The 26,711-nt window shown below is 58.3% G+C and overlaps 2 protein-coding genes across 3 annotated transcripts; one reads left to right on the top strand and one right to left on the bottom strand.

The window, feature by feature from the left end:
- The first annotated feature begins 1,584 nt into the window (after positions 1-1,584).
- On the top strand, positions 1,585-18,336 carry MAN2C1 (mannosidase alpha class 2C member 1). The gene is made up of 26 exons (XM_068958546.1): positions 1,585-1,744; positions 2,505-2,630; positions 3,484-3,607; positions 4,615-4,685; positions 5,166-5,343; positions 5,834-6,023; positions 6,536-6,642; positions 7,146-7,256; positions 7,848-7,940; positions 8,320-8,436; positions 9,290-9,385; positions 9,678-9,823; positions 11,032-11,155; positions 11,763-11,884; positions 12,735-12,820; positions 13,480-13,650; positions 13,916-13,998; positions 14,170-14,264; positions 14,436-14,540; positions 14,779-14,935; positions 15,338-15,481; positions 15,691-15,800; positions 16,449-16,528; positions 16,658-16,803; positions 17,442-17,545; positions 17,621-18,336. Exons 1-26 carry the CDS (start codon positions 1,611-1,613, stop codon positions 17,736-17,738), a joined length of 3,138 nt encoding a protein of 1,045 aa, XP_068814647.1. The 5' UTR covers positions 1,585-1,610; the 3' UTR covers positions 17,739-18,336.
- Positions 18,337-18,597: 261 nt separating this feature from the next.
- NEIL1 (nei like DNA glycosylase 1) lies at positions 18,598-26,699 on the bottom strand. 2 transcript variants are annotated; one of them, XM_068958547.1, is made up of 11 exons: positions 26,225-26,697; positions 25,502-25,621; positions 24,675-24,738; positions 22,828-22,927; positions 22,397-22,521; positions 21,753-21,780; positions 21,288-21,349; positions 20,651-20,678; positions 20,106-20,167; positions 19,686-19,890; positions 18,598-19,519 (listed from the first exon to the last, which is right to left on the bottom strand). In XM_068958547.1, exons 1-11 carry the CDS (start codon positions 26,656-26,658, stop codon positions 19,500-19,502), a joined length of 1,248 nt encoding a protein of 415 aa, XP_068814648.1. In that variant the 5' UTR covers positions 26,659-26,697; the 3' UTR covers positions 18,598-19,499. The 2 variants fall into 2 exon arrangements, with proteins under 2 accessions (XP_068814648.1, XP_068814649.1); XM_068958548.1 differs by lacking the exons at positions 20,651-20,678; positions 21,288-21,349 and having other exon boundaries at positions 26,225-26,699.
- Positions 26,700-26,711: the final 12 nt, after the last annotated feature.

Here is a 26,711-nt window from a genome sequence, read left to right on the forward strand (position 1 = left end):
CAGCTTTCCTTGCACAAACCAACGCTGCCAGCCCTAAGCGCCCGAAACTGCTTCCGCTGTCCCTGGCGGGGGGCTGCGCGCTCAGCTGCGCCGCTGCTCCCTTCTGTCCCAGGGGCTTCAAAGGCAGCAGGTTGGCTCCTTGCGGGGCTCGCGTTCCCCTCCTTCCCGCAGGCAGAGAGCTGGAGAAGCGTGTGTGTGGAGGACGGAGAGAGGCTTGGGCGAAGGTGGTGGCGGGGGGCAGCCGTCGTCCCTCGCGGACCTTCCTGCAGCCGGGGCGAGCGGAGGTGAAGTGCACGGCCCGGAGGGGGTCACTACTCATTGGCAGCCAATGTGCAGAAGGCAGATCTAGCCGTGGAGATGAACGGGAGCCTCCTATGGAGAGAGGGCAAGAGAGGGAAGAGCCCGTCGGGCAATATTCAGAGTTTGCCAGCAATAAGTTACCTGTCTCGTTTCTCCTCCTTTTGCTGTAACCGGACAGGAAGGGGTTCTTGCGTGTCCTCTTCCGTTGCAAAGGTTTCGCCCGCGCTGCCCTGCTCCTCGCCCTACCTCCCTCAGCCGCTGGTCTTGGTCCTCCCCCCCTCCCCGTTTTTCCTGTGTATGCTCAAGGTGATCTGGAAGCGGAAGTCTGGGTGGTTTAGACTTTTTACCAGCTTGGAAGTAACAGCTGCTGCTGCTGCTTTGTGGGTGTCTTGTCCCGAGTCTGTGCCTGCATGTCCTCTGAGCGGAGGGGGGCTCCCGTGGATGCCTGCTGTCTACGGTGCCCAGGAAAAACCAACCAATAAACCACGCGGAGACCTCTCCCTTTCGCAGCAGGGTTTTCACAAGCGGCTTTCCTCCCTCCCCGTGTCTGACATCTGAGCTCCAAGCTCTGATCCCAGCCTGTACAATAGCAAAGATTTTTTTTTTCTTTTTATTTGAACTTGCTTTTTGTATTCTGTAATGTGATCCTTGGCCCACTATCCATGTGATTTCTATACAAATGTTGTAAACTTGACTGTAGTGCAGTATTTCCATTAAAATATCAGGGCTAATCATTGTGCACAGATTTTTCTTCCTTCCTGATCATACACAATGAAACCTGGGGGTGCATCGGAGGGAGAAGGGTGCAGGGAGGAAGGGGGGGGTGCGCAGAAGCGTTTAGACGGAGGGTCCAAGAGGACATCCGGCTCTTGGGAGCGCTGGCTTAGCGCTCGCCTGGGCTGTAAACGTCTCTGCTGGGGGGCACTGCCGCCGGTTTCCAATTAATTGACTAAGACGTGCAGTGGTCTGTGGTGGCCGGAGGCAGTAACTGCCTGCTCGTTCGTCGCCTGAAGTTGGGAGGGAGGGGAGTCAGCAGATGCTGGTGGAGTAAGGGACGTCATCCTCGGCGACGCCTTTCCAGCCCCTTTAAAGCTCTCGGAGAGCAGAGGGAGGAAAAGAGACCTGACCCCCCCAGCCCCGCTCGTAGCCGGGTCCGCGCCGCCGGGGGACCCCCGCCTCGGCCCCCGCCGCCGGCCCTCCAGCCGCGGCGCATGCGCCCAGCCCCGGCGGCCTTCGGCCCTCCAGCCGCGGCGCATGCGCCCAGCCCCGGCGGCCTAGGTGGCGGCGGCGGCGGCGCGCCCGGCTGGCGCATGCGCCCAGCGCGGCGGCGAGCGAGGCGGGAGGCGGCCGCCATGTCGGCCCCGCAGCACCGGCGTACGGCGCTGGAGCGCGTCGAGAAGTTTCTCTCCGAGACCTACTTCACCGACTGCAACCTGCGGGGCAGGTGGGCGCCGCGGCGGCGGCGGCGGGGGCGGGGTCCGTCGGGCCCGCGGGCCGCCCCCCAGCTCCCTCCTCCCCCCCTCCCTCGGGGCGGGCGTTGCTAGGAGACGCGGGCGGCGCCGCGGCCCGGCGCTGCCGCCCTGAGGTGCTGCCGACCGGGGGCGCCGCGGCCCGGAGCGACCCGGCCCCGATCCCGACCCCGGCGCCGTCCCCGACCCCGACCCCGGCCCCGATCCCGACCCCGACCCCAGCCCCGATCCTGACCCCAGCCCCGACCTCGACCCCGGCCCCGATCCCGACCCCGGCCCCCACCCCGGCCCTGGCCCCGATCCCGACCCCGGCGCCGGCCCCCACCCCGGCCCCAGCCCCGATCCCGGCCCCGATCCCGACCCCGACCCCAGCCCCGACCTCGACCCCGGCGCCGTCCCCCATCCCCACCCCGGCCCCGATCCCGACCCCGGCCCCGATCCCGACCCCGGCGCCGGCCCCCACCCCGGCCCCAGCCCCGATCCCGGCCCCGATCCCGACCCCGACCCCAGCCCCGACCTCGACCCCGGCGCCGTCCCCCATCCCCACCCCGGCCCCGATCCCGACCCCGGCCCCGATCCCGACCCCGGCGCCGGCCCCCATCCCGGCCCCGATACCGACCCCAGCTCCGGCCCCGGCCCCAGCCCCCATCCCGATCCCGACCCCGGCGCCGGCCCCGCGGGCGCAGCGCAGCTCCTCACCCCGCTCAGTGCCGTGCTCGCTGCCCTTGGCCGCAGGCTCTTCGGCGCCAGCTGCCCCGCCGCGTCCGTCTCCTGCTTCCAGAGCCGCCGGCGGCTGCCGTACGCTGAGGCCGTGGGGCAGCAGTTCAGACCGGCGAGGGTCGGAGACGCCTTCGGGCCCACGTGAGTACCGGCTCGGGGCGGCGGGTGCCCTCTCCGTGGCCTCGCGCCTGGGCAGCGACCAGCGGGCGGGATGGTGCTTCGCCCCCTTTGCGTGTTTGACTAGGAACTGATCGCCCAGAAAAACTACCTCAGCCTGCGTCCTGCCTCAGACGGGACAGCGTTCAGAGAGGAGCCCTAGCCTGGGTTAGGGTTTGTGCGAGCAGGGGGTTTTGAGCCCCGTTTCAGGGCAGATTTTCCTGGAACGCCGTGCAGGAAGCCGAGGGCAGCTGTCGTCAGACAGGGATCCCCCACTGAGCTTCACCGGGTGGCAAAAAGCGACGGTCTCTGTTTCGGACAATGGGGTGGGGCTGGGTGAGGGTTTGTGAAGAGCCCGGTTTGTCGGCCGTTCCTGATGAGGGCTCCTGTTAGCGGAGTCGTAGTCGTTATTCTGACATTTAGAGCTGCGTGGGACCTACAGGCTTTGCCGGGGCTGGGAGTATGTTTGGGGTTTTCCCTAGCAGCGGTCAAAGACCTGGTTTTATTGACTGTTTCTCTTGGGTCCAGGAACGGCCAGTTTGGGGCCAGTTATATGGCCTGCCTTCTGAGAGCCTGTCTGTTCCCAGGGGTAATTCAAGTCTGGGCACTCTCGGATTTTGTTGTCTTCTGCACCACTGTGTGAGATTGCCACCCTGCAGACTATGCCGTGTCTGCGAGTGTAGATTAAAGCAGGTCTGTTGGACACATAGCATTGTTACAGCTGTATCACAATGAAATCTCATGCGTGGTCCTCGCTGTGCTCCGAGGACTGGTTTCTGGTCGTCTTCCAGGTAAAGATCTTGACAGTGGGGTGAACTTGCTGCATGCTCTCTTCCAGGTGGGAGACCTGCTGGTTTAAAGTGGAGCTGAGCATCCCTCAGGCATGGGCAGGGCAGGAGGTGCACTTTGTCTGGGAGAGCGATGGCGAAGGCATGGTGTGGCGAGATGCTCAGCCTGTCCAGGTAAAGAGACACGGGCGAGGTGTGTGCCAGTTGTGCCAGGCACTCTGCTAGCTGCAGAGCCCTTTCTGTAGCACTGCGTCTTTCTTACCCTTCCCTAATGGGGCAGTGGAAACTCCTTTCCATTTGTTACCCACTCTTCAGAGTAATACCTGCAAGTGTTGGGGGGAAGCGATGTAGCAACTGCACTTAACAGGAGAGAATCTAGACAGTGTGATCATGAGGAAAAACATAAGAAGGATATTTACTTGTAAGACTGTTAAGCTTCGAGAAGAAGTCTCTGAGACAATAGGAGAACGGTCTTTGAATACCTGAAAAGCTGCTGTGCAGGGAAGGGCAATGTTTGTGAAGAGGCCGCTATGTAGCGTGGGAGGGAGGGTAACACTAGCGGTTTGCATGCTGTGTTGGTGGACAGGCAGAACAAGGTGCAGGCACTCTGAGGGTGTGCGGACTATTTCCAAAGAGCCTGGGAACTCAGCCCAGAAGAGCAAGCAAGGTAGTGGGTTTGAGTCTGTTTTCTAGAGGTTGCCACCTCCACAGGAGTTAAAAATTCAGGTCTGCAAACCAGTAACAGCTAAGTATCTCTTGCTTAGGCATTAGCAAATCTGTCTTGCAGGGCCCACAGGCAAGCACTGGGCCTGAGATGTAAATCTCCACCACTGTCAAGAACAGTGGGACAGACTCCTGTTGGGACTAGAACAGGTCAAAATGAGTCCTGCTTTGGGGTAGTGGAACAGCCCGGGTGACCCTTTGTAGTCCCTTCCTGTTTTCTTCTCTGTGGTGGTGTCCCCAGGCCTGGAATGTCCTCAGGGTTCATGCTACTGCTGAGTAGTAGCAGTTTCTGTGCCAGTTGTTGTTGTGGGAAGCTTTGTCCCAAGATGTGTGGGACCAGGCCCCTTCCATCCAGCAGGGTTTTGTGCTGTCTTGTCCTGCCCGTCCAGCAGCTGTGGAGCCCACTGTCCAAGAACTGTGGAGCTCTGTGTTTTAAGTGTGCTGTCTTCCCCACTTAGGGTTTGACTAGAGAAGGTGAGAAGACTAGCTACATCCTGACCAGCAGCCTGAAGGAGACGGAGCCCCACAGGTGGGTGGTCATCTGGCCAGAGCCCCAGGGAGCACCCTGCCATGGGGGAACTTGGAGTCGTTTGAAGCCAAGAGGCTGGGATGAGATATCCATGGCTGCTCAGAGGTGTGTGGAGTCAGTGCCACCTTCTGACCATCCAGCCCCGGCAAAGGCAGTCAGCTGGGCCATAACCAGCTTATCAGTGGAGTAAGCTGTCCCTTCTCTCTCCAAGGTAGGGCCCCACAGTGAAGTTGTGTCTTTTGTCGCCTAGAGAGACAAGCTTACCTACTGTTGGGGTGTTAGTCTGACGCTGTGCCTTTGGGGCGTCTGTTTTTGGCTGGCAGGGCGGCGTCAGGGTGCTCTGGGCTCTGAGAAGGAGCCAGCGTTCAGTGGTCTGTCAGGAGTTCAGGTCGGGCTGATCCGGACTTGGGGAGGGGAATGGACTTTTGCAGCCGATTGCTTGTGATCTGCTCCCTGATGGTTTCCTTTTGATCTCGACAGCCTGACGCTGTACGTGGAGCTGGCCTGCAATGGTCTCTTTGGGGCCGGTAAGGGCAGCATGATTGCCCCTCCCGACCCTGACAAGAGGTTCACCCTGAGCAAGGCAGAGCTGGCCATCTTCAACAGGGATGTCTACGAACTGCTGGTGGATCTGGAGATACTGCTGGACATGGCCCAGGTCTGTGCGCTCATTCTCTTCCCTTCTCTCACCCTTTCCCCCTCCTTCCACAACATCTTCATTTCATCCCTTTCCTTCACTGTTCCAAGAGCTATCTCCCCTCACCAGGAGGCCCAGGAGGAACAGGCATTTGCTAGTGCTGCTTTAGCACAATTGACGTTTGTCTAGAGTGGGAAAAAACTGAGCAGAGAGAAGCCGCGAGAAGTTATTTCATCCACTCCCTGCTCCAGGGCCGAATCTGTTTGGCCAGAGCCATCTGTGATGGTTGTTTGTCTAGCCTGTCTTTAAAAGACAAAAGTGCAAAGACAGTAGGTTGTGTCTGTGAGGCAGGGGGCATGGTGCTTGCCTGGCACCAGTAGCAGAGGCAGATGCCAGAAGGAGGTAGCAGGTTCTCCCTGGGACAGGTGGCTCCCATATTTGTATGGAGAGCTGCTCTGAGCTGAGGGATGTGCTGAGCTCAGGGTCAAGCTATTCTCACTCCCGACCCCAGCTCCTCGGGGAGGAAAACCAGAGGAGTTTTCAGGCGCTGTACGCTGCCAACCAGATGGTCAACTTATGTGATGTCACGGACCCGTCCACCTTCCCTGCTGCCCGTCGCTTGGCTGCGGCAATCTTCAGCCAGAAGAACGGCGAGAGCCAGCACACCATCCATGCCATGGGTCACTGCCACATTGACACTGGTGAGAGCAGCCCAGTGCTCCCCCTCTGCTGACCAGGAGGCCAGTGTGTGCCGCTCAAGGGAGAGCGGCTGCTCTTGGGCTCCAGGCATCAGGGCACCGAGCCCCAAGGGAAGGGAAAGGGACTGCTGTGCTGCCCTGCAGAGGGTCTGCCCAGGGCACTGAGGCCGGGGAATGTGTATCTGGCTAGCTGTGCTCTTTGGAGCTCTGATGGGGTAGACGATGAAGAGTGGGTTACAGCCAACTCTCCCCCACCTGTTGGATCTCAACCCTCAATTTCCAGTCCCTAGAGAGGCTTTCAGTCTCAAAGGCAGCAGGACAAGCAAGAGCAGGTGGTCCCGGACTGTATTGCTGTGAGGCACTTTGGTCAAAGGACAGCACTTTGCTCTAGCGTTTTCTCTGGCTGATCCTTAGAAGGCAGCACAGCCCTATTCCCAGAGGAGTCTGGCTCTACCTCACCCAGGTAGCTTGTGGCAAATAATAGCCATGGCAGGGCCATGTGTCTGTCCCCGCAGCCTGGCTGTGGCCGTATGAGGAGACCATCCGTAAGTGCGCTCGGAGCTGGGTCACAGTCGTCCGTCTGATGGAGTGCAATCCGGAGCTCACCTTTGTTTGCTCCCAGGTGAGTGACCTCCCTCCTGCCAAGGGTGAATCAGAGGGTTGGGATCCCTGTGCTGACAACTTGGGGGGTTGGGGGGGTCAGGTTCACGAGCAAGATTTGACTTGCAGGACTGTGTTGGCTTTGGGGCCACTGGGTGAACCAGGCCGTTGCCCAAGGGACACAACAGAGACCCTGGAAGCCAGGATTGCTGCATGAGCAGCTCACCCCTTGCCTCGGAGGGTTGACAGCACTCCAGGGAGTCCTTTGAGGGATGGGGGTCGTCTTGAGGCTCTCAGCTGGGCAGCCCGAAGAGTCAGGAAGGTTGTGTTTGGCCTGAACAGCATGGTGACTTGTTGCCGGGCTCTCTGAGGAGTTCTCCCTCTGCTTGTAGCATATTGCTTCTTCAGCATGACTCTAAATGAGAGAGGGCGTTGACCAGGAGCATCCTTTGCAGTTGCACAGGGCAGGGACTTGTGCGTGGAGTGGTGGGGTGGGAGCTGAGACTGACTGCTGTGTTCTGGCAGGCGCAGCAGTTCGAGTGGGTGCGGTGCTGGTACCCTGGGCTCTACACGCAAATTCAGGACTATGTTGCAAAGGGACGGTTCGTTCCTGTCGGAGGCACCTGGGTAGAAATGGTGAGAAACAAGGGGACCCTGGCTCATTGCACTTCCCTGAGCCACCTCTGTCTGGGACAAGCTGTGAAACTAGTACTGGCCAGAGCAAAGCCTTCTCCGTGCCCGTCTGACTGGTGGTGCTCTCAGGGGCCAGAAAAGAGCCACTGTCTGCATTGTCCAGCCTAGCAAAAATACTGTCCTCCCCCCCGCCTCCCCAATCACCTCATTGCCTGAGAAAGGAGCTTTGATCTAGACTCTGCTCCTCCCATCACCAGGACCCTTCCTCAGCATGTCAAAGCTACACGTGACTGCACTGTGAGCTGGAAACTGGTCTAGGGGCTCATGCACTTTCTGGGCAGGCAGAGAGAGGATTGTCACAGATCCTTGCTCCACCCAGAATCCCTCAAGGTTGCTGTCCAGACCCTGCTTCACCCTGTCTTGGGTTGGGTCTCTGTTGTGCAGGGCTGAGCTCTGTCCTGTCAGACGTTTCCTGCGCTCTGCCAGGGCAGGATGACAGGGAATGGGGGGCTTGCAAGACCTCCGCTTCCTCTGTGCCTGACTTGACGTGCGCGTTGGAGAAAAGGGCACCGAGTCCCTGTGCTTTTCCCTTAGGATGGGAACCTGCCCAGCGGGGAGTCCATGGTGCGGCAGTTTCTCCAGGGTCAGCGGTTCTTCCAGCAGCAGTTTGGCCGGATCTGCTCAGAGGTTACCTGCTCCTTTTCACCCTGCCTCCCTTGCATGTGCTCTCCTTCTATCCCTCCTTGCGGAAAGGGGTTTCTCTGTGGTTTGCCTTCCGATCTGATGTTCGGGCGCCTCACATAGGTCTGCTTTTGGCAGCTAAAGCCCTGATGAGTGAATACACCATCCCCCATGTAGAGCTTGGATCATGACCGTTAGCACAGGCCTAGGCCTTGGTTGTATTGCCCTGAGAGGTCTTTAGAGTAGCTGCTTGTCTACCACCTCTGGGGTCCCCTTTGCAGCAGGGTCTCGGAGCCTGAATCCAGGTTACCCCCCCTCCATGCTCTGGCTGTGGTGTGTGTTCAGAGTGTGACTCGTGTGTTTTTCTCCCTCTGCTGCTCCCAAGTTCTGGCTGCCGGACACATTTGGGTACTCAGCCCAGCTGCCCCAGCTGATGCGTGGCTCTGGGATCAGGCGGTTCCTCACCCAGAAGCTCTGCTGGAACCTGGTGAACACCTTCCCGGTGAGCTGTGCTTCTCCTGTTCCTGGGGGATGGACATGTAGTTGCTGGAGTCAGTCTCCAGGGCCGGACCAGTTTGTTCCGGGGTTGAACCAGTCCTTTGGCTTAGCTGACGTAGGCTCTTTTTCCAGAAGCTCAAAGACGTGGGCAGTTTACGGTGGTGGCAGTGTCCTTCCTGTCAGGCCATAGGATGAGGAAGGACACGGTTAGAGATCCCTGCTGAGCCCCTGGCCTGCAAACACTTGCTGCTTCTGTTTTTCTTGTGCTCCTCACAACCCCCCAGATGGGAAGTTGTGATCTGTGTGCAGGGCTGGCAGACAGCAAACCCAGGCTCTCCACTGCTATCCCCTGCCCTGGTGGCACTCCCCATCCTTGTGCAACCTTGGATGGTGCAAGACGGAGCAGTGGTCAGCCTGTGAGACTCGTGTGCCCATGACAGAAAGCCTCTCCTTGCACTGATCTGTCAAGACATCCTGTGGAGGAGAAGCGAAGACCCAGTGGTTAGTGTTCTCAAGGGCACAGAGGTTCCTGACCCCTGGGCACTTCCCTGCACACATGGGCGCTGGGCTTTGTGTTTTTGACAGGGCTTGCAAGGGAGTGTGGGCTTTTAGTGAACGAGTTCTGCACTGATGTAGTTTGAAATGAGCCCTCCATGCACACACCTGTATGTGGGAGAGGAGTTTGGGAGCTTTGAAACCAAGGACAAAGGGTGAATTGACCACTGCAGGTGCAGGTGTCACCAGAGATTTCCTTTTGGGAGCTCTCAGGAAAAATGGCTTGAGCTTCAGCTGTTTGGCAGCTGTGTGATACAGGGAGGCTGTTCTAGACACCGCACTTTCCTTTGGCTCCCCTCCAGCATCACACCTTTTTCTGGGAAGGCATCGATGGCTCCCGAGTCCTGGCCCATTTCCCCCCTGGTGACTCTTATGGGATGCACGGGCGAGTGGAGGAGGTGAGTGAAGTTGCCAAACCTGCACTTGAAGTGTGGTGCCAGATCTTGGGGCCAGATCTGAGGCTCCTAGGAGAGGGTGCTGCCTAAGAAAGGAATGGGAAAGCCAGCAGCATTGCTGGCAGCTGATTGCCTACCTCTGGGATGCGTGTATGCCTGATCCCTACAGCTTGGGGTGGGAAAATGGGGCAGGGCCAGGCTTTGCACCCCGAAGACTGACCTGGCATTGTTGTGTGGGTCTGTGGAAGCTGGGGCTGGGCGCCTGAGGAAAGCATCTGCCCAAAAACCCCTCTAGATGTTGAAAACGGTGAAGAACAACAAGGACAAAGGACGTGTGAACCACAGCGCTTTCCTCTTTGGCTTTGGAGATGGAGGAGGGGGCCCCACGCAGAAGATGCTCGACAGGATGAAGAGAATGAGTGACACAGACGGGCTCCCAAGGTGAGAGGACAGCTCCCTTCCTCCCTCCTTGTGCAGGCACAGAGCGCTTGTTTTGAGTTGGACCTGGCCTTCAGCAGCACCGAAGGAAAGAGTGTGCAAAGGAGGGCAGGGAGCAAGCGAGGCAAGCGGAGCGCTAAGAAGGGTTATCAGGGAGACGGGGTCTCTTTGATTGCTTTTGAGCTCTCAACGGAGCTGTGGGGTGAGGCGCTAACGCCGCAACCTCCCTGTCTGGGGTACAGCCTTTTCCCCAAGGCAAGCAGTGTGAGCAGATGGGAGTGAGAGAGGGGCCGTAGGAGGTTGTGGGGAACACAATATGTGTGGGGCGGAAAGGGGAGAGGCAATATGTTGGTGAGGTGGCAAGGCGTGCATCCATGGTCTTGAGTTGGGAGTGTATGTGATGCAAAGATGAGAAGTAGTAGATGGAGACCTCTTTTTACTAATGTAGCTTTGAGTCAGCTTTGTTTGGAGCAGGACGTTGGCCTGGGCGCTTCCAGAGGCCCTTCTAACCTACGCTTTTTGAATTCTGTGTGCGTGGGATCTGGCAATCCACAGGAGCCTCCAGAGGCTCCCATTGCTTCTTACAAAGCAACTATGTCCAAGAGCTCTGGATAAGGGAAAAAGGTTTGTTGGGCCTGATTTGGGGAAAACTGCTCTGGCCACGAGGCAAGACGTGGACTAGCTGCTGCCCTTCAGCTGGCATATCCCATACCAGTCCTCCGGCCTTGCTTCTCTCCTGCCTACAGTGTGTAGCTAGGGGTATTTCTGAGCTAAAAGTTGCATCTAGACCTTCATATTTAACCACCAGCACTGGATATATGCTCCATTGGTTTATCTTTTGGGTCAAAGTCTGCTTTGGGCATGTGACATCCTGGGCAAGGACTTACTCTGCTTAGAAACGCTCTTTGTGGAAAAATACATCTTTGTGCTTGTTTCAGGTAATCCCTTTGGGCTTTGCCATCTCATCAGATGTTCCCAGGTTCTTGTATCGTGATGGACTCTGATTTCCCCACCACCACTTTGTTTGCTCTGCACTGTGGTGGTCAACGTCTTTGGCTTCACTCAGCCATATCTTCCCGCACACCCCTTCGAGCTCTGCAGGGTGGGTGGATTGGGGTTTCTGAGGCCATTCCTTTCTGATTGGTATCCACTGTTAGCTGTGTTGTGGGCTTCTCTCCCAGCTCATCACTGTCTGTGTGTCTCTCCCACAGGGTTCAGATCTCCACTCCTGACCGACTCTTCTCTGCACTGGAGAGGGAGTCATCACAGCTGTGCACCTGGGTGGGAGAGCTCTTCCTGGAGCTGCACAACGGCACGTACACCACCCAGGCGCAGGTGAGTGTGTGTGTCGGGACCGGGGTGGGTGGGGGGACAGCTGTCTCCCTCACCGCTAGGGGAAGTGGCCATTTTCAGTTCTCTTTGCTTCTGCTCAGGTGGCTTCAGGGTTTGGGCAGTGCCCGTTAGGTCTCGACTGGGAGCCACTGTGTAGCCAGGGCTCCAGAAGGCAGATCCATTCTTAGTCTTTAATCAGCCTTTCTTCAAGGGATGAGAAGAAAGCTGACCACAGCACTGACCCCTTGGTCAATAGCTTCTGCATCCTTCAGTTTGGCAGGGCCCTGATAGCCACAGAGATGGCATGAAGAGACAGGAAAAAAAAGGACGGTGAGAACAGAGCCAGGAAGAGTTGGGCCTGGGAGTTAAGCTGTGTCCCGTGCTGGCAGCTGCAGGGCTGAAAACCACCTTGGGCTATGGCCAAAAAAGAAAAAAGAAAGAAAGAAAGAAAAAGAAAAAAAAAAACCCTCACTAGTAATTTGAAATTCATGACACCTGTGAATAACCAACCTCCATGTACTGGAGCTGGGTTTTTACTTCTGGGGCAGGTGATCTATTTCTAACTACCACTTTCCTAAGCATCTTCCTTCTCTCCATGCTTTGGCCCCAGATAAAGAAGGGGAACCGGGAGTGCGAGCGCATACTCCACGATGTGGAAGTTCTCAGCACCTTGGCTCTGGCACGGGGAGGCAAATTCCAGTATCCTGCCAGTGAACTGCAGCGGCTCTGGAGGTGAGGGCGTAAGGGAGTGCCGCCAGCACTGGGGAGAATGTGATGAGTGCCATGCCCAGGGATTATAAAAGTGCAGCAGCATGTGACAGCTGGGGACTTCACAGGGGCACAGGCACAGGTGAGCTGGCTGTTGTTGCGTTACTGCTATCCCATCCCCTGCAGATCCTTGTCCCTGCCTGAGCGTGGTGAGAAATCCCTGCTCTCAGCGCTCTGAAGCTAGCCTGGACCAGTCAGACAGAACCAGCGCAGGCAATTACCTGGCTGCTTAATGAAGTGATGGTGGGCGATGGTCTCTTATTTCTTGGCCCGGTTCAGCTGGAGCCAGAAGGGTGCCCAACCACATGATCATTTTGAGACCCTCTAGATGTGAGTGGAAGAGTTAAGATTTAGGGCCTTTTGCAGAGCCAGTACTGCACTGCGGCATGTACATGTCCCCCTTCTATAAGGTGATCAGGAGTCCACCTGGCAAGTGTTTCAGGGCTTGGCTTGATTCTCCCATTGGAGAATCTCCTCTGATGGCTGGAAACTTAGTTTGCAACCTAAGCTTGTTCCTAGCCAGTTTTGACTTGTCTGAGCTTGTGCTACAACATATTTAGTAGCCCCAAGCAGGAGAAAACAAAGTAGCTCTTACCTCCCATGTTTGTGGCTTACTAGATGGCAACTAACAGGTCCTAACACAAAAGGATGTAAAGAGTGCTATGGAAAAAAAAAAATCCTTTTCTCTCATTTATTTGCAAACAGGACATAGGAAACAGTTAAGGCTGTTCATCTTGCAAACAGGGCTTGGTAAGCTAGAACAAATCCACTGCACTCCGCTGCTTCCTCACATGGCTTCTGTTCTTTGCTTTAGGTTGTTGCTCCTCAACCAGTTCCATGATGTGTTGCCAGGCAGCTGTATCCAGCTCGTGGTTGAGGATGCCCTCCGATACTACACGGGTGAGCAGAGAGTTTGGCTAGGAGGGGGGGAGGCCTTATCCATTTGAGCACACAGTGTGCTGGATAACGCGTCCTGCCTTGAGGGGCTGCAGAAGTTTCATTCCTGCAGCTGGAACGCCAGGCACTATGGATCGCACGTCTGCAGGATGGCATGTGTGGGCATGTGTCAATAGTAGTGTCAACTCAACCAAAGATTTGGCAGGAGTGTAGATAAATAACATCCTGTCTTGTTTACGTCTCTGCCTGCTCTTTTGCATGCCAGGATAGACTTTAGCAAAGGCGGGAGCTGAAGTTTGCTCCTGCCTACTGCCAGGCAGTTACCATGGCTCGCTTCATTACAGCTTAACAATTTTCAGTTGTGCTGCAGTAGCAGCTCAGTGTAATCTGGTAATAACAGGGTTAATAAATAAATGAAGTTTACAAGTATACTTAGATTTACATTTAGGGTAAATAAACCTGTATTAACAGGGTTAATAAATAAATGAAATTTAAGTATACTTAGATAGTAATTAATATTAGCAATAATTAATAATTTTAGCTTGGCAGTAGCTAAAGTGTGTGCATACTGCATGGAAGCTCCAGAAACTATCTATCTATCATCTCAGACATGTGAAACAGCCTGGCTGAGTCCAACTTGGGCCTTTTTTTTTTTTGTCCAGAGATCCGCAGGGCTGGTGCCCTGCTCCAAGAGGAAGCCGTGCAGTCCTTATGTGGGGAACTGCTGCAGCCCAAGTCTGAGAGCGCTGAGAGCACCCTCGTATTGAACACTTTGCCTTGGGACCGGACTGAAGTCATCTCCAGGCCTGGGCCAACTGGAGCAGAGACTTTAGGTATGCCTAATTTGGGGTTACTTCTGTATTAGAAGACAGAGACAGATAGCAAAGATACGCTCCGCCTCTCCCTGCCCTGGAGAGGGGGTCACTGACTTGGCAAATTGCTCCTTGGGGCTGATCCCACTTACACTGTCTCTATGGCTGCAGAAGCAGAGGATGTGAAAGGAGGTGGTAGGTCCGGCTTGAGAGCAGGAAGGCAGTGTAACGTGACCTAAGGATGTGTCTGGGGAAGATGGTGGAACAGATCCTCTTTCCTTTCCAGCTCTGGTGACAGCCCCCAGTATGGGCTACTCTGTGGCCAGGGAGCCCTTGCTGCCCCCTCAGCCTGTGTCAGTAATGAAACAGGTAAGCACAACTGCAGCTGGCATTGGGGTGCTGTACCCGCACACCAAATGCTTTGGTAGGGGCGATGCTTAGGGAAGCTGGCACACTCGATTTGCAGACGGGACATTTCAGAACCAGTCCAGCCCCTGCAGGTTTGGGTCTGTGAAGTCTCCTTCTGCCCTCTCCTCTCAGGAGGATGGCTCCGTTGCCATGGAGAACGGGGTGATTGCAGTCTGCCTGGACACGATGGGACGCCTGACCTCACTTCGGCTGGCCCACTCTGAAAGGTACGTCTCTCACCCAGTTCCTGGAACCGAGGCTCCCCTAACATGCTGGAGGCTGAAGTAGAACTTCCTCCACTCTACTTCAGTCCTCCTCTCCTCCACCCAGTTCTTGTTAATCTGCTTGTGAAGCCAGTTCTTGTTAAGCTGCTGTTCCTGTGTTCCACTTTGTTCTAGAGAGTCAGTCCCAGATGGATGCTGTGCCAACCAGTTTGCACTCTTTGATGACATTCCCCTGTACTGGGATGCTTGGGACGTGATGGATTATCACCTGGAAACCAGGTAGAGGAGCAGTGCATGCAGTACTCAGGTCTTGACTTACCTCCAAGCTTCTTGCTTCCCTCTCCCTCAGGCCCAATTGTAACCAAACCCTACAGCTGCTCCTGCACTTCACAGGAGGCTCTGTGCAGTCACTCTGAGGGAGTGACTGCCTGCTGTCTTATGAGGGGGGAATCAGGATTTGGGAACCCTAGAGCAACCGGGCTTGGAGACCAGCCCTGCCTTTACCCTTTTACTCTAGGAAGCCCGTCACAACTCTGCTAAAGCCTTTGGAAGTCACCCTGGCTGGAGGGCTGCGAGGAAGCGCAAGCTTCTCTCTGCGGATTGGGGAAAGGAGTACCTTAACCCAGGAGATCATCCTGGATGCCGCCTGCCCGTATATCCGATTCCTGACCCAGGTATGGCTTGTCCCTGTGTGCTTTGCAGGAAGGGCCCTGGGGAACTAAACCTCGCTTGTGAATTACATCTCCCTCCTGGTTCCTCCCTTGGAGCCCGCTGCCTGTCCTTCTCCACATGAGGGGAAGGCAGCCCAAGGATGGGAGCCCTGCACCTGGGAGGTAATCCAGGAAAGGTGCCAGGCACCTTGGCTAGTGGAGGAGTGGCTGTACCCTCCTAGCCCTGAGATAGGAGGGCAGAGGAAAGACCCATCAGTGCAGCTAGCTGGCTTTGGATTTGAGTGCTGTTGTGTTGTACCTGGTTCAGCCTAGGTGGGAGCTGGCTGCTGCAAGCGAGGGAAGGACAGCAGTGCAGCCTCTGCCTGTCAGCTGTCTGTGCTGATGCCATTCTTCTACTACATTTAGGTTGAGTGGAAGGAGGCTCACAAGTTCCTGAAGGTGGAGTTCCCTGTGCAGGTCCGGAGCACAAATGCTACCTATGAGATCCAATTTGGGCACTTGCAGCGGCCAACGCACTGGAACACATCGTGGGACTGGGCCCGATTCGAGGTGAGAGGGAAGGTGGTCTGGGCCTATGGCCAGGCTAGTCCTCCTGTCGCCAGCTCTTCGGGCACGCAGCAGGGCAGCTCTTTGCCCTCCAACAACGGGACAGCCAACCTCTCTATGGTGGAGCTGCTTTTGTTCTCAGGCAGACACTTGGTGTCCTCAGGCAGTATCTTTATGTATGTGGTAAGTACTTCCCTTGGTGCCTCCTGCAGGTGTGGGCTCACAAGTGGCTGGATCTCTCTGAGCACGGCTTTGGGGTGGCATTGCTGAACGACAGCAAATACGGTGCATCTGCCCACAGGAACATCCTCAGCCTCTCACTGTGAGTACGTTCGGGGCGAGGGCGGAGCTGCAGCTGTCGCTTTTGGCCTCTGAAGTGTCTCTTTGAAGTCAAGGCAGTGCTTGGCCCTAAATGATCATAGTTAATAAGGAAATACTCTAGTATTAGTTGAGCTGGCTGGTTGTCTCCTAAGAACTTCTGGCTAACTTAATCAGTTTTAATTAAGATAATATAAGTCCCATGAGTTATGCTCAGCTCATTCAGGAAAGGAGAGATCGGATCCATGTTTGAACCATATAATTTCTCTGTTGCTGGGCGAAATACACCCCAGGAGGGAAGACATGAGGAGAGGGAAGGAATGGCAATGCTATGGCTACAGGCAAAGCTAAGAGAAGCACCACATATTCCAGTTTGAGTCCATCAGCTACAAGTTTCATGGGAGACCACCCTTCAAAGGTCCTTCTTAACCTCAGGGACACCTAGTCCAGGGTCTGTTTCCTGCTGCCAGAAACCAGAGGCTCATTGGCTTCAAAGGCAGGGCCCAGTGTCAAGGTGGAGGAGGGCGACAGCTGACTTGTCACAGTGCTTGCCTGACACCAAACTGGGTGATGGAGGGGTAATGGCAAGTTCAGGGGCTGCGGGACGAGATAGTGCTGCAGAGACACCAGTCTCACCCACCTCTCACCTTAGGCTGAGAGCACCCAAGTCCCCCGATGCCATGGCAGATATCGCACACCACCAGTTCACCTACGCTGTGATGCCTCACCGGGGTGAGTGTTGAGCTGAGCTGCACCCTGTCAGGAAACACAGGATGCCCCAGCAACCCTCGGCGTGAGAACAAGGTGCAGCATCTCTGGGTATGCCTGCATAGAGGTCGGCTAATCATTCTCGTGTTGCAGGTTCCTTCCAGGATGCTGGTGTGATCCAGTGTGCGTACAACTTGAATTTCCCTCTCCACACGGTCCCAGCCAGCTCTGCCCAGTGCCCAGCCTGGAGTGCCTTTTCTGTGAGCTCACCTGCAGTCGTGCTGGAGGCTGTCAAGCAGGTAAAGGCCCAGGGCAGAAAGGGGGAGGCTAAGGTGCGGGCCTTTGACCAGACCAGTGAAAGACAGCAGCGTGACTGGCCCCATAGGTAGCAGCAGGAACCCTCCAACACAGTGAAAACCAGCTTCCGCGTTGAGTTTTCCTCTGGCACTTCGACTTAACTGTTGTCTCATTCCCAGAGTGTCGTGAAAAGACTCCTGGTGCTGTGGGTGCTGGGGGCTCTGAGTTAAGCTGTTGCTTCTTCTACCCATCTTCTAGCCCATGTAACCCAGGCAGGCATGGTCTGCTCTGCACTCGGCACTGCCAGCCCTGGGTGGCTGTCGGGCTCAGTCAAGTGGACGTAGCGCGCCCTCTGGATTGCATGTCCCGTTACACCATGACAAGAGGGGGTTAGCGCACCTCTCTGCCAGCCTGGACAGGCGCTCACCAGCGATCGCTGCAGCACCTGCCTCTGTATGCCCCGGCTCTGCAGCCTCCGTTGCCACAGCTCTGTAACGCTGCACACCAGGCAGCTCGGAGCGCATGTGCACTCAGTCATAGCAGTTCAGCCACAATCACATGGGTCTGGCTAGATCCGGAGATGTAGGATAGGATGCTCATGTCTTGTTTGTGCGAACTTCCTTCTGCTCCATCCCTGAAGGCGGAGGACAGACCCGAAGCTGTGGTGGTTCGACTGTATGAGGCACATGGCAGCACTGTTAGGACCTGGCTCCAGACCTCCCTCCCAGTTAAAGAGGCGATGCTGTAAGTCGGTGCTGGAGGGATGGGCAGGCAGGGGAGATCAATCGCTTTAACTTCACAAGCTGCTTCCTTCCCTAGCTGTGACTTCCTGGAACGGCCGGATGCAAGGAGCTGCCTGCCGCTGGAGCAGCAGGGCATGAGGCTTTCCTTCACGCCATTCCAAGTGCTCTCTGTCCTCTTGGTCTTGAGGCAGTGACACTGGTCCCCCTTGCTGGTGACACTGCAACCTGGACTAACACTGTGAGCTCAAGTCACTGCCTGCGGCTTCCCTGCCACTGCTCACAGTTAACCTGCTGGGGGTGCCACCTCTCTATGCTGAGCCCAGCCATCAGTGCCCTCTTGCTGGAGCAGGGAGGAACAACAACCATGAGGCATTTTTCCACTGACCCCAGTCCAGTAATCATGTTTCCCCAAGAGACGTGCAGAGTGGGCAGTGGTTCCAGAGAAGGCGTAGCTGCCCTCAGCTAGCCAGCTACAGCCTTGTGGGGCAAGGGACCAGCCTGGATCCACCCCTCTCACAGCACAAGCGGCCATCAGGAGCACAAAAAAACAGCCCAAGCAGGCCCTGGCTACGACGACTCTGCTCACCCCCCTCTCCTTTCTGGTCAGTAGGGTTAGATGGCCTGGTCCCCAGGCCAAGATCCTCCTCAGACCCTGTTGCTGGCAACAGGCCAGCAAATACAGAAGTACACTAGAGTATTTCCCTCTTGCCTTCTGCCTCTGTGAAGCTCCCGCTTCTTGCACGGGCCTTACAGAAAAGACGTAAATAAACAAGAGCCTTTCACAGAAACAGGATCAAGCCTATTCTCTTACCTTAGTTCCAGATGTCTACACGGATGAGCCTCCTCCCAGGGGCTCTATTGCAGCTGCTGTTCACTCAGTGTCCTTCTCATCAGGCTCTCATCACTCCTGGGATGGGGCAGGGCCAGGGGAGGACACAACAGCTCTTACCTTTTTGGGGGGGGAGGGGCTCCAGCCCATCAGAGGAACAGGCTGGGCATAGGGTGGAGGTTACATTTGGAATTAAAAAAAAAAAATGCACATAGGGTGATTGCTACACAAAATACTTCTTTTATTAGTCAGCTTAAAAACCACTTGTGGCCTTTTCAGCGAGTCCAACTACCAGCCAGAAAAGGGAGAAAGGAAGGAAGCAATGCACTTAAGCAAAGGGACGGGACAGAGTCCAGTGCAATATGCAGTCAATGGCTCTCCCTCCCCCCCCCGCCCCCACAAGCCCTAGGGACAGCAGGAAGAATTTGGCTACATGCCCACCATGACTGACCCTTGCTCCCACACGCACAGCAATAGCGAGCAGAAATGAAACTGGGTACAGAGACGACCTGTTTTCCCTGAGTACTACCCTGGCTTGCTCTGGCCAGGCCCCTGCCTGTCCTTCCTTGACACTTCCTGCTGATCTGAAATACTACCCCCCCCCCCCCCCCCCCGGCCAAAACCCCAGATGTGGGCAGGGACATGACCTGCCTGTGCCTGCACACCTCCCCCAAAACCCCTGGAACAACACCTAGCAGGCGCTGTGAGCATGCAGCGGTCCGTACCAGGCAGGTCTGGTCTGGCCCTGTCGTTACGCTGCCTTTGCTAAAAGCAGAGCTATGGTCCTGCCAGGAATTGAGCTAAAAAAACTATGCTGTCAGGCTGGCTCTAGCCAAAGACAGCCAAAGCTTTTTTTTTTTTTTTTTTTTTTTTTAAAGTTTAAAAAGAGAAGGAGAGGAATGCACATCATCTACCCTCGTCTCAACAGCTGTGAGGGCCATGGGACCCCCCCCCCCCCCCCCAGAGGGGTTTGAAAAGCAGGCTGGCGAGCGAGGGAGGGCTCAAAGTGTCACCTGGCAGTCCAGGCCAGCACGTCTGCCCGTGACACTGCAGCCGAGGTGGCAGCACGACACACCACACGGTGCCAGAAGCCAAAGCGCAGCAGGGCAGCACGTGGCAGTCGCACTCACACTGCAGGGGCTGCGCCTGAAAGATGAGAAGGGAAACGAGTGAGATGGCAGCACATGCCGCAGGGTCTGGTCCTGCCCCGAGACGCAGCATCCCGCCTCCCCCGGCCCCTTGCCATCCCCTCAGCCACCCAGCACACAAACTGCCCGCCCCGTGCATTTGCACCATGGGGAACAAGCCTCACCTGAGCCCCTCCGTGCAGACACCCGGCCTCTTTTCGCTTTTACAGGAGCCTCAGGCTCAGATGAGGCCGGAGCAGCTGCAGCTAGCTTCCTCCTGCGGGCACGGCCCTTCCCTGCCTCATCAGCCAGTACCTTCTCCACCTCCTCGGTTGGCTTTGGGGGGCTCCCCCCGGCCCTGGCACGCCGTTTCGAGGCACGTGTGGTGACCTGGGTGGAAGTCAGAGGTGGTGCTCAGCTATAGCATTGCGTACGAGTAAGGCCAGGGCCTACCCTTGAGCAGCACTGAACTGGTCCAGGACAGGCTCCTTTCCTATTCATAAGAAACGCCCTAGGCAAGAGAGCTTTATCCGGTTCGAGCATGGCACGAGGAACAGGAGAGCCTCTGACCCAGGAGCGGACACATCAACCACAACGCTTTGTACCTTGGGGGTCACAGCCTCAGGATCTGCCTTCAGCTGGGTGCGCTTCTTGCGGGACTTCCCTCCTGCGTGAAGGGAGACAACCAGGTTAGACGGGGTCAGCAGGACATGGGGCAGGCCCTGCTCTCTGTCCTCCCCCTCACCCCCAACAGATCCCCCCCAAGACACAGCGATCGCCACGCTCTCTCACGCTCACAGCCCAAAAGAGAGCACCACCCTCCTGCTCCAAGCCTGGCAGGCCCAGAAGGCGACATTGCTGCAGGTCTGGAAAACCATCCTGCAAGTGCAGACAGGTGTGCTGGAAGGTAGGAAGCCGGGGCATAGCTGGCTCCATTCCCCAGGGCCATCACGCTGCCACAGGGCTGTCAGGGCCCCAGGATCCTGCAGGAAGCACCCCCAGAGAAGAGGGCTGGGACCTTGCTCCCCCGGCTGTGGGCTGCTTTGTTCCTCCCTTTGCCTCCGTGCCTGCACAGCAAGCACGGGGCTTCTCCCTTCCCAGCCCTCCCACAGCAAGAGCAGGTCCCACAGGGAGGGGAGAGGACACTCACCTTTGGGAGCTGCGGGACCAGGCTCTCCCTGCAAGGAAGGGCGACAGAGCATTGACTGGAACGTGATCAACCCACAGGCACTAGCGCCACCACAACAGAGCTTTATCCTACCCACCTGCACACTTTTTAGAGGGGGAGAAGTGAACGGGAGACAACATCACCTACCCACAGATATAGCATGGGCTGGGGGAGATGGGCCTGGGGCTCCAGGAACAGCCACACTGCCTCACCCAAGGCCCTGTTGCCCCACTGTTCTTTGTTCACAAACTGCTTTCCTTCCGGGCCCTCCTCACCCTGCCCCTTGCAGGGCTGCCCAGCTTGGTTTGGAGGGGTGGGTGGGGAAAGCAGGGTTGAGGTTCAGGCTAGGATGCATTTAAGGACCATTCCCAAAGAGGCACAGTCCCAGCTGGTACCCCAGGAGGGGCAGAGGCCACCTCTCGCAGCCCTGCTAGCTCCTCCAGCACCAGGGAGGACACAGAGTCTGGGCACAGAGACTCGTGCATCACTTGGACTACTGGCTCACAAGAAACTCTGGGGAAGAGCCCCACAGCGAACCCAGGACCGGCCCGAGCACGGCATGGGGAACAGGAGAGCCTCTAGACCCAGGAGCGGACACATCAACCACAAAGCTTTGTACCTCGGGGGTCACAGCCTCGGGATCTGCCTTCAGCTGGGCGCGCTTCTTGCGGGACTTCCCTCCTGCGTGAGGGGAGACAACCAGGTTAGACGAGGTCAGCAGGACATAGGGCAGGCCCTGCTCTCTGTCCTCCCCCATGCCAGCTAGCAGAGCACCTCAGGGGAGAGGTTGTAAGGAGGTGACCTTTGGGGGACACCACCCTGACTGATGTGTGAACTGAGCCAAGATGGTTGAGGCAGGCAACCCTGCGTTCACATGGAGGACGGACTCAGGGGGCTTCTTCCCCCCTCTCCCCGCCCAACAGATCCCACCCAAAACACAGCGATCGCCACGCTCTCTCACGCTCATAGCCCAAAGGAGAGCGCCACCCTCCGGCTCCGAGCCTGGCAGGCACAGAAGGGGACTTCCCTTCCTAGCCCTCCCGGAGCAAAAGCAGGTCCCACAGGGAGGGGAGAGGACACTCACCTTTGGGAGCCATGGGACCAGGCTCTCCCTGCAAGGAAGGCGACAGAGCATTGACTGGAAGGTGATCAACCCACAGGCACTAGCGCCACCGCAAGAGAGCTTACCTGCAGATGCTCTCAGCGGGGCCGCTGAGATCCATCATCTCCACCCCACAGCCAAGCTGGCATTAGGCAAACAGCCACATTGCCCGGGGAACTGGAGGAGCTGGGCTTGCTCTGCCTGTCTGCACCCCCCCACGTCAAGGGGGGACTCTCCCGTCAGCCCACGATCGTTCTGCAGGGCATCATCACACCGTCTCCCCTTGGGAACGTGGCTCAAAAAGGAGGAACAGGGCTGCCAGACCACCCTGCAACAGCAGAGCCCTCGCCTCCTGCAGCCAGCCCCTCTGGCCTGGAGGGCATGCCATCCCTCGGGGAGCGGGGGGGGATCAGCCGCTGCATGGTGGGTCCCTGTCACCCCACCTGCACATCCAGGGATCACATCAGTCTGTTGGATGGGGAGATCTCCAGGGATAGGGCCACAACGTGAGGCTCGGTGACCCCAGGAAGCAGAGCGTGAGAAAGAGAAAATGGACTGGTGCCCCCTAGGAGGAGCGGTGGGGGAGACCCAGCCCCAGGCCCTAGACAGCAACCTTGGCCTCATACCTGGAACCAGATGGTCCTGCCCATGTTGTCACGCAGAGAGCGCATGCCAGGCACAGAGTAACACTGCAGCCAGTTCTTGAAAGCAGTAGAGTCACCTGAGTGCTCCGGGTCATAGCCCTTTCCTCCTGGGAAGGGAGAGAAGTGAAAGGACTGAAATAATTAGAGTTGGAGAGGAAGCAAGAGCCAGTTTGGCAGAGCTCTCCAGCCAGACCCCAGGCCAGGGGAGGTGCTGGGCCACAGCTCAGCAAGCATGCACCACCGCGGGCTTCTCTTGCAGCAGGGCTCCAGGGATCTGCCTTCTACCATGACCATGATGTTGGGGTACCCCCTCCTCCCAACCTTCTGCTGCTGGCAACACAGGAGGGGCTGGTCCGATGCCCAGGTCTCCCCCGACTGCCCAGCTCCCCCGGCTCCCTGTCCTGCAGCCTCACCCAATTCGACCACCTCCATGGGCACCGTGTGGCACAGCTCCAGGAGATCCGGGTTCTCCCGCTTCAGCTTCAGCTTCTTGCTCAGCGTCAGGGAAGGATCCTGCAAGGGCAGATGAAGGAAGGAGAGTCACCTGCCACCTACACTGGCCTCATCTGGGTCTCTCCTCCCGAACCCCAGCTACATATCCCATCATAGCCTGCCCTCCTGAGGACAGGCTGCCAAATCCTCGACCTGCTGCCTCGCCGCAGCACGCGCCAGCTCTGATCTCACCCCACAGGTGCCCTAACACTGGGTCAGCCCCAGCCCCTGCACGAGCGGGGTAACTGTGGGATGCAGCCTGCTCCACAGGAAACCAGCCTTTGTCTGAAGCTTGCGGGCCCCGTTGTAGGCTTCAAACTGAGTATTAGCGTGTTCCCCACAGCTACAAAAACAGGAAACGGGGAGCACGCAGGAGTACTAGCAGTTTGCAAAAATAGTCCTCGGGTCGTGTGAGTTTTTTCAGGCTCCTTAAAAATAGCCACCCCCTCTCCCCCGGGGCCTTGAGATCAGAGTAGCCCGACAGCAACTCAGTCCTGGGCTCTACTGCAGCCTTCCCTAGAGATTTTTGAGCTTGCGAGGTGTTTGTTTTCCTCGTCCCTTCCTCTTCACCCTTTCACCTCTCGGCCTCAAATATACCCAGAGATTTCCTGAAGGCAGAACACGTGCATGGGCGCAGCTGAGCGCAAACGCAGCAGTGAGGCATGTGCCCTGGGAGCTGTCATAGCTCATCAGCCCAGCCACGTGCAAGCGAGCTCCGTAAGCGTGATGTTACAGCAGAACTGCTGCACGCGTTTGCCGCTTCATTGGAGGGGCAGACGTGCTCAGACATGGGTGTTTACGGCAAACGACAGCAACAGGCTCGATGGGAAAGATCCCATGCAGCAAGCGTTACGGTTGCAACGGGGAAAGTCCTTCCTGCCAGGCTGGAAAACCAGACTGTGGCTGCTGGACAGCAACCACAGCGAGGCTTTGCTCCTAGGTGTACCCTGAGCGCTGTGGCAACCTGTCCACAGGGTTCTCAGAGCAGTAAACACCTCCTGATGCGGTACGGGGAGAGGCAGCGGGCTGTGCGAGCTCGCCAGGGGCCCTGCGACAGTGTTCTACCCCATCAGAGCGAGGAACCAAACATGAACCGAAACCGGCCTGAACCCTGGGCTGGAACAAGTCTCTGAAGCAGAGCTGAACCAGAGGCAGAGCTTGGCACCCAGCTAAGCCCAGACGCCGAGCAGGGCACTCGGCTCAGCCCAGACTGGGATCCAGAAGCAAACCGAACCACTTCCATCACTGCTGAGCTGAAACCTGAACCAATAACGTTTCTCAGCTCAGTCCTGCTCCCTGCACAGAAGGTGAGAGAGGCTCCTGGGGCCTGGGACAGCTGGTGAGAAGTCCTGCAGGGCTACAAGCAAACACGTCCCTGAAATCACATCTTTCTGGAAACCTGTCTCCTCCTGGCCCAAGGCAAATCAACCAATACACAGGCAGGAGCGCGGCCTGGCTCAAGGTGAGCTGGAGAGACACTGCCAGCACTTGTTCCTGCGCAAGGTTTCCCACGGGAAGAGGGCTGAACCAGGCAGAGAGCCCCAAGGGCTGCAAATCCCCCATGCACTCTCTTAACAAAAGTCATCATGAGAAGTCAGCTGGGCCCTTAAATCACAGCTCCGGAACAGTCCTCCCTCAGGAAACTTAGGGTGAAAAATCCCATAGAAGCAGCAGTTGCACTGGGAGCTGGAAGGGAAAAGGCAAGGCCTGCGATCTTGTGGAGCGATGCTGTACAAGAAAGCACCCGCACAGTCTCCCCTTTCCTCACCTGCTCTCGATGCTTCAGGGCCTCCAGCACAGTCCGAGCCTTTTCAAAAGGAGGGATCTTCAACCTAGGAGAGCCCAGCTGTTACACGCGAGCCCCAGCTCTCTTTCGCGAGGCAGCCGAGCACTAGCCCGTGACTGCCAGCAGAGGAGCCTCAGCTGGCTCAGCTGAGGAGCCACCAAGCTCTGCCAAACACCGGCAGACCAAACGTGGCCTCTGGGCAGCGCAAGATTAAAGAGGCCTCAAGGCTTTTCAAGTGATGCTGTAGCCACCGAAGCCTGAGCAGTAACCTGGCCCAAGGGTTGATGCAGTCAGCGCTTACAGCAAGCGGGTTCTCTGATCTCGCAGAGAGGCCGAGCGGGGCAGGCAAAGGCCCTGGTCTTCGGCCTTGGAAGACGCTGGACCCAGCGTGGTGGGAGCACAGAGGAATGCTGGTACCTGCACTGTGTGACCCGGCTGGCCACAGGGGGCCTGGGGAGCTGCCCCAGGCAGAGCTGGGGGTCCCAAGGACACCGAAGGTTGGGGGGGGAGGGGGAGGAAGGGAAGGGGAGTAGCAGAGCGGGAGCCGAGCAGCTCAGGGCTGTTATCAACGCCTAGGGCCGCGGCTCGCTCACAAAGGCTCGGGGGACCTCAGATAGCTAGTCGGAGCTACAGGCAGGAACCGCGGGGTTTTTCCTCCCTCTGCTTTCTCCTGCGGACATCGGTCACCCGCGGACCGGAGGCGGCGCCGCGTCCCCTCGGCAGGACAAGGGGACGGGGCAAGCTGGCGGCCGCGGAGGAGGACCGGCTGGCTCGACCCTCTCCTTTCCCGGGCGCTGGGGCCAGCTCACCTGTACAGGATCTCGGCCCGGAGGTAATTGCCGATGCCGTTGAAATACTTCTGGTTCAGGAGGGCCTCGCAGATGGGCTTGTCAAAAGCTTTGTCAGCCAGGTTCCTCAGCACGTTCTCCCTGCAAGAGAGCGCGGCGCTGGGCTGGGCTGGGCGAGAGCCGCCGCGGCCCAGCAGGCCCGGCCTGGGGGGCGGCCAGGGAGCCAGGCCCCCGGGGTGCGGGGGGGGGGGAGCGCCCGGGGGGGGGGGGAGGCCAGGCCCCTGGGGTGGGGGGGAGGTCCCGGGGGGGGGGGGAGGCCAGGCCCCCGGGGTGGGGGGGGAGCCCCTGCGGGCGGGGGGGGGAGGCCAGGCCCCTGGGGTGGGGGGGGAGCCCCTGGGGGCGGGGGGGGAGGCCAGGCCCCGGGGGGGGGGGTCCAATCTCGGGGAGGGGGGGGAGACCCGGCCCGGGGGGGGGGCCAGGCCCCCGGGGGGGGTGGGGAGGCCCGGCCCCGGGGGGGGGGTCCAATAACGGGGAGGGGGGGGAGGGAGGCCCGGCCCCCGGGGGAGTGGTCCAATCCCGGGGGGGGGGAGGCCCGGCCCCCGGGGGGGTGGTCCAATCCCGGGGGGGGTGGGGAGGCCCGGCCCCCGGGGGGGGTCCAATCCCGGGGAGGTGGGGAGGCCCGGCCCCCGGGGGGGGTCCAATCCCGGGGGGTGTGGGGAGGCCCGGCCCCCGGGGGGGGCTCACCTGAAGGCCGGGTACTCGCCGAGCACGCAGGGCCCGCGGCCCGGCTGCCAGGCGCCGCCCAGCCGCCAGCGGCCGAAGCGGCGGGCGTCGACGAAGCAGAGGGCGCGCGGCGGGCGCTCGCGCGTCAGGAAGCGGAGGTGCGCGTGGCGCGGGATGCCGCCGCCGCCGCCGCCGCCCGCCGCGCACAGCCGCAACGAGCCCGACATGCCGAAGCGCAAGACGAGCGCCAGCGGCTCCCCGGCGCCCAGCGGCGCCAGCGTCAGCCGCACCTCCTTGCCCCGCGCCGCCGCCGTGATGCGGTAGGCCGGGCTGGCGAAGGGCACGGCCGGCCCCTTGCCCACGGCCGAGCGCTCCACGCCGCCCGCGAACACCAGCCCGCCGCACACGGCGTTCACGTAGCGCTCGGCCAGCCGCAGCTCCGGGCCCTCCGGCATCGCCGCCGCCGCTCCTGCTGCCGCCGCCGCCGCCCGCCCGCCCCGTTGCCTGG

Source organism: Struthio camelus, chromosome 12 (genome assembly GCF_040807025.1).
Source record: "Struthio camelus isolate bStrCam1 chromosome 12, bStrCam1.hap1, whole genome shotgun sequence".
NCBI classification, from domain to species: Eukaryota; Metazoa; Chordata; class Aves; order Struthioniformes; family Struthionidae; genus Struthio; species Struthio camelus.

What these genes read in the sequence shown, in the direction of transcription:
- MAN2C1 (XM_068958546.1), top strand. Translation starts at nt 1,611, where the DNA reads ATGCGCCCAGCGCGGCGGCGAGCGAGGCGGGAGGCGGCCGCCATGTCG. An exon ending in CTGTGTCAGTAATGAAACAG is followed by an intron (nt 13,999 to 14,169) that starts GTAAGCACAACT and finishes CTCTCCTCTCAG; the next exon opens with GAGGATGGCTCCGTTGCCAT. An exon ending in CGCTGTGATGCCTCACCGGG is followed by an intron (nt 16,529 to 16,657) that starts GTGAGTGTTGAG and finishes CTCGTGTTGCAG; the next exon opens with GTTCCTTCCAGGATGCTGGT.
- NEIL1 (XM_068958547.1), bottom strand. Translation starts at nt 26,658, where the DNA reads ATGCCGGAGGGCCCGGAGCTGCGGCTGGCCGAGCGCTACGTGAACGCC. An exon ending in TGGTCCCATGGCTCCCAAAG is followed by an intron (nt 21,350 to 21,752) that starts GTGAGTGTCCTC and finishes CCCCTCACGCAG; the next exon opens with GAGGGAAGTCCCGCAAGAAG. An exon ending in CTGAGGCTGTGACCCCCAAG is followed by an intron (nt 19,891 to 20,105) that starts GTACAAAGCGTT and finishes ACTTCCACCCAG; the next exon opens with GTCACCACACGTGCCTCGAA.